Here is an 11,484-nt window from a genome sequence, read left to right as displayed (position 1 = left end):
AAAATTAGAATTTCTTCGCAAACACCTTTTTTTTTTTTTAACTATTTCCGCCCTGTGGGCACTAAGAGGGCCTCTTATAGCAGGCCCATTATGGGTTTGGCCAGGCCCACAATGGGGTGACCGGGTGGTGAGGGACGGGATCCGACATATCCGAACGGACCACCCCCGAAAAATTACTGGGGATTCTGTGACCCGTCTGAATTCGATCCTGGGTCCCCCAGAGCAGTGGGTGGCCACCTTGGCCGCTCGGCCATCAGGCCATCCGTAATTAATTATTAACACAATAAATTATTAACACTAATCGGCCGATTAATCGGTATCGGCCGATAATGCGTGACCGATTAATCGGTAATCGGTCATTTCGCATATCGATGCATCCTTAATACAGGTATTTCTCGACTCTTGAACAATTGTAAACTCTCTCTCGCAATTGCTAGGTAGATAGGTTAAGTTGATATATCATATCATGTATTCCTCTTTGTTGAAAATAAATGGGTATTTAGTTGTTAACTTTCATATATGAGTATTTTACTTCCGGTACACTGTCTCTCAACACTAATTTAGATCCAGGATCCGATCGCTTGCACACACAGTCACTTGTGTGACCAAATCAACATGCTGTCTTGGCTTCCATGTCAATCGGGACATGGTGGTGTCAGTCCTGACAGGGCATCAAAGAGGTGCCAACCCTCTGGTCACATTACTCCATTCTTTAGTTAATTAAAATGTTCTCTTTCCATGTATAACATCTATCAAAAATATTACAGCAGTATATAATGTAATAAGACCATAGAATAATAAATAGACTGATAATACATAAAATCTTTCTTTTAGTAATAAAGTCAAAAATATATTGTTTACATTTATGTACAGAGTGAGATTATATTCCTAACATTATATAAGTAATAAAGCATAAAAATATATATGAAGAATATAGTTTCTAAATATTGTAGTTTTAAACCAAATGATAATCATAATTATTAATTTTTCATAAACAATGTAAAATAATTTTACATTTAAAAAATATTATCTTTTTAAATTAGTGTCAGATGTAAAAATTACACAAGTAAAATTTATTAATAAATTCAAGTAAATATTCAAAATATTTGAATATTCTGAGAATGATTAAGCCAAATGGTTTTGCCAAAATTATCAGGCTACTTTTGGGCTACGTTAATAATTAATTCAGCTAGAGGTAGGTGGTTAAGCTGCCATCTCATTAATTTTAATAATTATAATAAATTAATTTAATTTTAAAAAGTTTGAAACAAAACAGTCGGCCCAGAGTGGGACTCAAACCTGCAACTCCTGCCTATGGTGCAATGCATTTCCACTTACACTACCTGGACCTCCATCTGATCTTTGCTTCCAGAACTATTAATTTAGACACAACCATACTAGTTACTTACAATGCTGACTGGGAATGACTGAGCCAAAAGTAGCCCAATAATTTCAGCAAGACTGTTTGTCTTCATCAATTAAAATTGGATTATAAGTTGTTTTATATATATATATATACTACAAACATTTTTAATAAAATAATATAAAAATTACAATTACATATTATATACTGTATTTTTTACCTTGAATGCAACAATGTCACCAACCCTGGGAGGTCCTCTCAAAATTGGATATTTTTGATAATCTTTCTCTTCTGTTGTAATTACTTCATTTAAATTTTGTTGTTCATCTTCATTCTTAACATTAAATTAAAAAAAGATTGCTTCTATGAAAAATACTAATTATGTTAAGCTTAAAATATAACAAACATGTAAATGTAGGCCAAACATAAATTATTAGTTTAAACAAGAAAAATTGTTACTGTAACTATTTTTCTTTAAAACTGAACTTGTCGTATTATTGTATGGTATTTAAATGAAGTTTTTTATATTTAATTACGGCTTTACTTATTGTTAATCTTGATTTCTGTGGTGAATTGTTTTACATTTTCTTAATCTTCTCCTAAACTTTTAAAATTTGCATTTGTAACATTAGTGCAACCTGTATTTGAAGATCTAAGCTGTTGGCATCAAATGAAGCTTATTTTGGCTAATAAAACCAACTAGAGGCTATTAACAATTTGTGACAAAACAGTTGTCTGAAGAGGGATGTGGTTTACCATCCAAAATGCATTGCAATAAAAGATATTTTTAAGAGTTGATTATGTTGCCTTTGTTTTTTGAAAGACAGATATAACAAAAGAGACACAACAAAATTGTTAATAGTCTCTAGTTGGTTTTATTAGCCAAAAATAAGAATAGCATAAATCTGTTTCCATAATAATTATACCAGCAAATTAAGCATTTAAAAAGTATTTCTTAATAAACAATAACACTGTAAACACCTTCAAAAAGTAACAATACATATGGGTTTAATGAATGGAAAGATTCCAGAAATAAATTGATTAATAAAAACACTAATCACACATCACTAATAAGAAGCTTTATGAATGTACTTTGATTTAAACATCAAGGATTGTCATTAAATACTATATCATAATCATTTGACTAAATAACTTAATTACAAAATATTTATAAAAGAAAACTTGTTCTAATAACTAGGATAATACTGTAATTATATTGCTCTGTTCAATTATCCAAAGAAGATAAACTTAATTTATCAGAAGTTCTTCCCTTCAACTAAATTTTGTCTACTTTTTATTTGTTTATTTTCTTGAACATTACAGTTACTTTTTGACATTTGACAATGTTTGCAGCTATGTTTTATTTTTTATGTTGATGTTAAGTATCATTTCTATCATCTTAAAAATTAAATAAAAATAAATTGCAAATATCATTAATGTGATATTAATGAATTTAATTATTACTTACTGTGAATGATGACGATGCACTTATTTCAAGTTGTTTTTCTTTGTTTTTAAGTTGTGCAAATAAATTAGATTTCTTTTCATTGAAATTGTTTTCTGTATTTGAAGAATTTTGAAAACTTGAATGATTTTGTGATAATGATTTTGACTGAGAACTTTTCTTGTTCCTTTGTTCATTTAATGGAGTATTGTGCATGATTTGCAAAACTTCTTCTTCAAAGGAAACAGAATCTTGAATTTTTTCAGTAAATTTTTTCATTTTTTCTTCGTGTAGCAATGCATTTGTAAAATTATCATTTTTTCCCTCATTTTCATCAAATCTAGTGTGTTTATTTTTATAAACATTTAAAACTTTAACTATTAGAGGTTGTTCATCAATTTTTGAAATTTTGTTCGATTCATCTGTCGTATTTTGCATAGAATTATCTAAAAAATTATCTTTCTTCTTCTTTCTATACCTTCGTCTTTTCTTTGAAACCTTACTAATCCTTGTATCATCACACGCAGAAGATTGGTTACATTCTTCAAAAGTATTGTGTACAATTTGCAAAGTTGCTTCTTTATCAAATTCTTCATCATCATTAGTTTTACATTTATCTGACACCAATTCTAATTCTTTTGACTTTAATATTAACTCTTCTTGTTTGTCTCCCTCACTAAATAATGAAGAAATGCCATTTACATTAATTTCACATTCAGGTGTAACAACAGTTTCATCGTACTTATTTTCATACTTCTCTTTCTTTCTCTTCTTTTTTTTCTTACATGTAACAGATTTGTCACGAAAGGTTTCAATATTATCTTCGTTATTCTTTACATCAGTTTTTGATTGTAATTTGTCGCTGTCATCACTCAAATCAGATATTTTTCTTTTTCTAACAGTTTTACTTATATTTTTACAGTCAACAGACACAAAACAATTTTCTGTCTTGTTGTTTTCCAAAATACAACTTGATGAATTATTCAATTGGATTCTAAATCATAAATAAATTGTTTAAGAGATAAGCTTTATTATTAAATAACACATTAATACAGTAAAAATTAAACTTAATGTATAAAATGATATTAAAATAATTACATTAAACATTTGAATATTGTATTCTGAACTCGTGATTTGTTAGCAAATGGTTGGTTTGAATAGCTTGAGCAATGCAACACAGGTGATCTGCCAAGGAAATGCTTCCCTAGCCTGGGTCAGGTCGCAAAGGTCAACAACCTATTGGGGTCGCTGTGGGTCTCCTTGACCCGCATTTTAGATATCAAATTACATTTTAACTATCTAATCTTTTGCACTTTTTTCTTTTAACTATTATTTCTCATTCTGTTTCGTAATTTAATAAATGTATTTGTTTACTTTCTAATACATAGTTAATTATTTATTAACATTTAAATTTATAATGGTTAAAATTTTATAACCCTTTAGATACTTAAAAATTTCTTTAAAATTTAACTATTTAAAAAATTTTAAACAATTAATAATGATTATATCATTATTTTTATTATATAATAGGTATGTCACTTCACGATTTTAAAATAAATTATACTTACATTAATTAAACATATTAAATTACAACAAACGTTAAAGGTCGCTGTGGGTCACCACGACCCACAAGGCCCATTTTTTCGTAATACGTTTTGTGAAGTCGAAAAATGGTTATACATTCAGATAATAACAAAGAATTTAGGAAGCTACTGCGAGTCACATCAAAAATGCACAATTATTAACGATTCGGCAAATCATAAAATAGGGGGTGAGGGTCAGAATGGGTCATGCGACCTCTTCTGGGCTAGACTACTTTTGATGGGAAACTGGCCCCTATTTAGATACAGACACACGAAGAAAACCTAGAAAACTCCACATAGTCATCCTGTTGGCGAGGCACAAATCCGAAACCAACCACCAGTGGTTTTATAACAACTAAATACTTGAAGAAATTAAAAAAAGAAAACATTAATTTAGCTGACAATTCGGTCAAAATATTTAATGAAATGCAAGAAAAGGATCTTCAATTTCAAAACTTTAATAATTTGACAGAATTAGTCCTTCGTGGTCGTGCCTTTACGTACGTCGCACAGTTGCTCTTTAAGTTTCGTAGGGAGTATCCGGACGCGCATCCCACGTACTCGCTCGTTTTGTTTTTCGGACCTAGATTAACCGGTATCTCGTACACCCCGGGGCCGCGTCCGAACATACCGGGTCTCCGACATTACGTAACCGGCCGTAAAGTTACGCTGCGCTTACACGCGATACTTCTGCCGCTCAATCTAATGGTTTTTCTATAGGCATTATCCAATAATTTATTACACGTCACGGGGGCGATTAAGGACGGAAGGTGTTTAGGTTTCTTGCGAGATCCGGTGTTATTGTACATGTTAATTAAATAACCAACCTCAGGTGGCTATACCCGTGCATAGCTGCGATGCTTTTGATTCTGCTCAACTCTAATGGTGTCCCTTATGTCTGTGGTATGGGTATTTGAGGGAGAGATAGGTAATTATTTATAAGCCTGGATTCTGAGAATGGCTACACAGATAGCCGAAAGCTTTAGATAAATTAAAAATGATTGCCGGAATAAACTGCAACTTATACAAAAATTTAATTTTGTATCCTTATATATTAACATACGCTAAAATCGTATAAAACAATTAATTCCCTTACTTAATAAGATCCTCGTCTCTAACGATAGATATCGTCTCGTCGTCTGGCAGAAGACAATCTTTAAAAAATAAATTAAATTCTTTTATGTTAAACCTTTTCGCAACTAAATCTTTTAAATCTTGAATAGTTCTGAGGATATTTGTATCCACGGCAATCCAAATTAAAGTGTTTGAAACGGCGTGCGAAACTTCTTTCAAATCTAACTTTATCCGTACAATCGTAGGAACCGCCATTTTTAGTTTAAATTTTAACTTGGACATTTATTTTCGTATTTAGTATTTTCGTTGTAATTAATTAAATATCATGTTAATATTTATTTATTTATAAAATAAATATAAAAATTATAACAATTATTATTAAAATTCTCTTTTGAATGGTTAATAGTCTATTTAGAATAAATCAATAATTTTGCTAGAAATGTTTCCATCCGATAGACGGAGCTATAAATATTTTACGTAGAGACATGTGGTTTTAGAGAAGAGAGAGAAAGAAAGAAGAAAGAAGATGTGGTTTTAGAGTAAAATGTGATCGCGTGTGTTTGAAAGGTTGAGGTAAAGATGACGTTTGTTTTGTATCAAAATAAGAAGTTAAGAGGCTAAAACCTTCGTACGAACAGTAAAAAGAGAAATAATTAAGACTGGATCTCCGTGTTCTATTTAAGCAACCGTTTATGCGATAATCTATATAAATAATTGGACCACGTGATTCGCATCTGTCAAAATGGGTAAAGGAAAAGGAAAAGATATTTACCAAAGAGTTAATTTTCTTTATCAGGTGAATTAAAAAAAAAAACATTTTATTTTTGTTTTAGTTAAAAATGAAATATCATAGTTTAATGATATATATGTTTTAAAATAAATTAGTATTTATTTCTGGCAATTATTGATTTTAGTAGTTAACTTATATAATAAAAAGTGTTAAAATTAATAAATTTATTGTTGTTTTAGGCAGCCTATACAGTATTAGCTACGACTCCAGCAAATTTCAATCTAATAAGATATTATGGCCGCACTATCAAGATGATATGTCAGAAAAGTCAAATAAAATTGTAAAGTTATTTTTTTTTATGATGACTTAATGTTTTAAAAGATACTATTTGTTGTAATTTATGAAATTATTAATGCCAGAATATTATGAAAAAGTAAGTATGGTAAAACTATAGAATGGTGATTATCATTTCCTGATTTAAAGTCCTGAATCCTGAGATTCAAAAATTCTAAATTGAAGATGTCAGGATTTTAATCTAATTTTATTTCTAAAACTATAAACTCAACTAAAACTGGGTATATGTAAATAAGTACTATACACAAAACTAATAGCCATTAAAAATAATAATAATACAAAACGTTAGGTAAAAGCAAATGCTTTTATGTAATGTTTTGTATTTTGCTAAATATTTGCTTTTATGTAGTGTTTTTTTTTTTTTTTTGCTGGATATTTGTTTTATATGTAGTGGTTATTTCTACAACAATTTTATTATGTACTACAGTTCTCTACTTGTTTGGAGATGAAATTTGAAAAAATTCCACTAATGCCTGTACTTTGAGCTTTCAAGTCCATACCAGTATGGTTTCAGTGAAAACAAACTATGCATGTGTATACATCCAAATGCTGTTCTAGTATTAAAACTAAAACTGAGGAACTTGACTATGACAACATTAATCTATATTCAGGGTATTGAAACAAGGGTACCAATGGTTTTGGAACCAGCAAGAATGCACTGGCAAGCTCAGAAATACTAACTTGTAAGTGTAAGTGGAATGTATTGAAACTTCATCTCCCAAACAAGAAGATACATTTTACAATACAGTTAAATGCATTAAATTTTACACAATGTAAAGATGTGGATATGTTCCATTAGAACATGGAAACTATTTTGTGTTCTATTTAGAATCTTCTCTCTGAAGATGTTGAATATACTTTGTCAAAAATACTAGTATTTAGTTTTAAATAAATAATATTTTCCAAGTTTAACACTGAAAGACACACTCATTTGTTTGTACTAGTGTATAATTTGGTGTTAAGTGCATATAAAAAATTTACACTTTTTTAAATTTCACTTATCAATTATGTAATTAATAGAGTAGAATTTCATTAATGCATTTATGGTACTAGAGCAGTGTTAGATTACAAGATATTTTTGTATTTTTGCAAAATTTGATAATTAATATGCAGTTGCAGATATTGCTGTATACAGTGGTGCATTGACTTATGAGTTTAATTCATTCCGTGACAGAACTCATAATTCAAATTACTCGTATGTCAAATCAATTTTTCCCATTGAAATGCTATTAATCTGTTCCTGACCCCTAAACACTGCAATTTTTTGTTAATGTTTTAAAATAAGAAAAATATACTTATAAATAATGAATATTGTATAAAAACACAATAGAATGTACTGCAATAAACTGGTTTTGTGGATGTTGCTGTGTACATAAAGAAAAAAAAAGATGGAAAATAAGAGATGAGAGCCACACACATAGGAGTGAACTTATGCCTACATCACTCAATTACATGATTTTCTATAATCTAGCATGTCAGACATTGGAAGAGTAACAAAAATGATAAAATTATGGCAGTTTCCATCTTCTTTTAATTAATCTATGGTTTGCTTTGCCAACTAGTGGTGGAGCATCTGAAGATGGCTCATAACCCAAATTTTAGCTCTCAACCCAGAGCAAAAAATCGGCCGAGAGACGGTTCTTATCTCGAAAAAGTCATAAGTTGGGACACTGTTAAGTCAAGGTACCACTGTACTTTGTATCAGCACATGCTACTGTATTCTTCAGATTTTCTTACATGTGCTGTTTATTGGTCTAAAAATGATACAGTACATGATTATACTGTGTTAAGGTTGATTGAAAAACCTGCATAAAATAATTGATATTGGTGGCTAGTAATGCTGCAACTTTGGTTTGGAGAGAAGTTGTATTTCTTAGAAGACCAGATCAACCTTTGATTCTGCTTACTGACTGTTGACTAAATGATGGCTGAAAAACAACTTCCAAGTAACTCATGTTGCTATAGTGGAAACCTCCTTTTATAGACACTACCAAACAGATACTGAGAATCAAACTCTTGTTGAAACCTGCAAACATCAGATGATTCTTTCAAGTCCAGTCCTGAAAGATGTTTGCACCAACTTATTTGGCAGTTGTGGCGTAAACATGTATTAGGCATAGGAAAGCCCTGCAAAAGCTTTCAACTCAACGTAAATAAGATGCTATAACAAAATGAGTAGTTTTCTTAATTGTATTGCTCTAGATCCCATATTTGACCATATACCTATAAAATTAATAATAGACTTTAATGCACTTTAATAATTTCATACACAATAGCTAAGCAAATACTTTTAACATCAACCATGAAATTCAAACATGGAATTAATCTTCCAATATAGGCTGTACACCTTCCCTTCACTTCAATTTCTGCCTAGGACTGTTTTTAATCCACCATATGTACAAACAAATTTCGAATCATGGAAAACTAGCATGTAGAATTATCATCAGATCATTTGCTACTTTTCCTAGTGCTAGATTACTGGACATTTTGGATTATCAGGTGCCAAATTAACGATCCTTTATCATCTGTAAAAGTTCGTCCGATGGAGAATTATTTTTAATAAAATAAAAGACAAAACTGTCCAAAAAGGATCACCATTTATTACTTGTGTTCCAAGACTAAAACATTTTCGGCGACTGACCTTCCTTTTTAGGCTACTTTTTTGATCCTNAATACAAAAACATGAGAATTTCACCATTTTCAAAGCTCTTAAATGTTACCTCCAACTCTGAAAATTCTTTCACTTTCAATGGAAGATGCTGAGGGACTTAGATATTTCATAGCTATTTTGCTTAAATTAGAAAAAAATTCTTTTGAACTTTCCACCACAAAAATGGGTCGCTATCTTTGTATAAAAGGTAAATGTAAATATTATTCTAATTCTTCATTGAAACATTTGTTCATTTGTTTTGTTTTTTCTTCCTTTTTAAAAACATGCTTTTATTCATTCTTTCGTTCACCAGAAGTTAATTCATCAAATAAATTAGAAAAACTCAGAGATTATCCTCCATCTTGATTGTCTCCAGAAGCAGAAGCTTCAGAATTTAATTCTTCTTGAGATTTTGAATTATCAACATTATCTAAGCTATCGATTGTCCATCTTCTTATTTTCTCTATCATTTTTTTTTAAACTTTAATTTTGAATCTTGGATCTAATAAGGATGACAACCATAGAGACTTGTTTTCTATATATGCTGAAAATCTTTTTATATTGAATTTTCTAGTCCTTCTATAGTGGAATTAATGCCATTAAAGAAACTACTGCTCTACTTTTGATAATACGAGAGACCACTGATATGTGCTCAACGTGGAAATTTTATTATCTATAGCATATATGCACAAGGGCTTTTTGCTGTTCAAAGTTTCTTTGCAACATGCAGTAAGTAGAATTCTAGTGAGTAGGAGCATCTTGAATTAATTTGTGTTTCTGCAAACCTAACTTGTCTTGCAAATCTTCCAATTTGCTTATAGCTACAGAAGAATGGTTAAAATGTGTAACAATATTTCTATTAACTGTGATTATAGTTTTCAGATCTTGTTGAGAAAATATGCATTCGTTTATAAAATTATTTTTATAACAAGTAGTTAATAGTTTTCAGATCTTGTTGAGAAAATATGCATTCGTTTAGTGTCAGCTGCAGTGTATGTGTAAAACATGATAATACTTCTAAGTTGCAATTCCTGATTCCAGCTACCATATTTGCTCCGGAATCTCTCAGTACTAAGAATATCCTATGACTTTTGTCAACTTATATCGTTCAAGAACTATCTTTATCTGTTCGCTGATAAGTGTAGCTGTATGAGAACCTTCAAAGGGAACAATTCACAAAACAGCTCTTGCTGAAAATTATCCTTCAACCAGTGAGATTATTACATTTTAAAAAGGAAAATTATTTGTAGTTGCTGTCTAAATATCAGCGGTTAAAGAAATACTGTATATTTTAAATCAGTGTTTTTCAACCTTCTTGAATACGGGACCCCTTTACAAGTTAAAAAATTTTGGCGACCCCCAGGGCCATATTAAAACTATATCAGTGATTTTAAAAACTACGTATTTAATTCTCTTTCTGTTGAGAGCTAAATATCAATCAAAAATCCAATTGTACTGTAAAATAAACAGGCCCAGCCTTCTCAACGAAATTGTAGGTTTTTTATTGTAGTGTAGGACCTACAAACACTTGTCTTTTTTTACCCGCGACCCCTCTGGGGGGCGCGACCCACAGGTTGAAAAACACTGTTTTAAATCATCAATAGCTTTCTGAATTTTTGACTGAACTTTTTGAAATATATCACGGATGTTATTTTCAGATACAGTATATATTTTCTGCTGGGAATATTGTAATTAGAAACGAACTTTTTAGTAATCTTTGAAATCCTAAATCTGATACAACAAAGTATTCTGTATATCTACACTTATCATTTATCCAATCAAATAATAAACTTCTTTGTATCGTTGATATTCCACAATTTTTTCTTCTCTATTAATTGAGTTAAAGTAGTGTCAGCTGCAGTGTATGTGTAAAACATGATAATAGCTTGTCTTTGGATATGAGTTTCCGTTGTTACTGATGAACATTCAGCTTCTTTCATTTCAGAACTTTCTCTTTTCATCTTTTAAGTTTATTTTAAAAAATTTTCATGATGACATTTTCCCAGATGATTTATCATGTTTTTGGTGGCGAAAGTTTTAGCATTTTTTCCATCTCTTGAAATAAAAGACTGGCATAAATTGCACTTGGAAAACTTCTTGTTTTTATCTTTCTTAAAAAATTTCCAAGCAATACTGGAAGCCATGGGGGGTTTGGATTTAGATATTAATTAAAATTTAAAAGTTTATCAAAATAATAATTTATCATTTTAATTTAATACATCTGAAAAAGAAAAAATAGCTTCATATTGAAAATTATTTTTATAACAAGTTGTTATAAAATTATTT

The 11,484-nt window shown here is 30.1% G+C and overlaps 2 protein-coding genes across 2 annotated transcripts in view; one reads left to right on the top strand and one right to left on the bottom strand.

Annotated features, from left to right (window-relative positions):
• Nucleotides 1-5,730, bottom strand: part of LOC111638940 (coilin-like) — a 13,194-nt gene extending 7,464 nt beyond the window's left edge. Inside the window, exons 1-3 of the mRNA XM_023384725.1 lie at nt 5,487-5,730; nt 2,832-3,801; nt 1,584-1,697 (exon numbers count right to left, since the gene is read on the bottom strand). Of these exons, the coding sequence (XP_023240493.1) occupies nt 1,584-1,697; nt 2,832-3,801; nt 5,487-5,719 (1,317 nt within the window). The 5' untranslated portion in view covers nt 5,720-5,730. The remainder of the gene's footprint in view (nt 1-1,583; nt 1,698-2,831; nt 3,802-5,486) is intronic.
• Nucleotides 5,731-5,905: 175 nt separating this feature from the next.
• Nucleotides 5,906-11,484, top strand: part of LOC111638829 (ribonuclease P protein subunit p21-like) — a 15,201-nt gene continuing 9,622 nt past the window's right edge. The window contains exons 1-2 of the mRNA XM_023384585.1: nt 5,906-6,260; nt 6,434-6,534. Of these exons, the coding sequence (XP_023240353.1) occupies nt 6,207-6,260; nt 6,434-6,534 (155 nt within the window). The 5' untranslated portion in view covers nt 5,906-6,206. The remainder of the gene's footprint in view (nt 6,261-6,433; nt 6,535-11,484) is intronic.

This window comes from Centruroides sculpturatus, unplaced genomic scaffold (assembly GCF_000671375.1).
Source record: "Centruroides sculpturatus isolate CEXI.00-Female unplaced genomic scaffold, Cexi_2.0 scaffold90, whole genome shotgun sequence".
In the NCBI taxonomy this organism is placed as follows: Eukaryota; Metazoa; Arthropoda; class Arachnida; order Scorpiones; family Buthidae; genus Centruroides; species Centruroides sculpturatus.
Note: the sequence above shows the minus strand (reverse complement) of the source record. Positions and strands in the feature narration are given on the sequence as shown.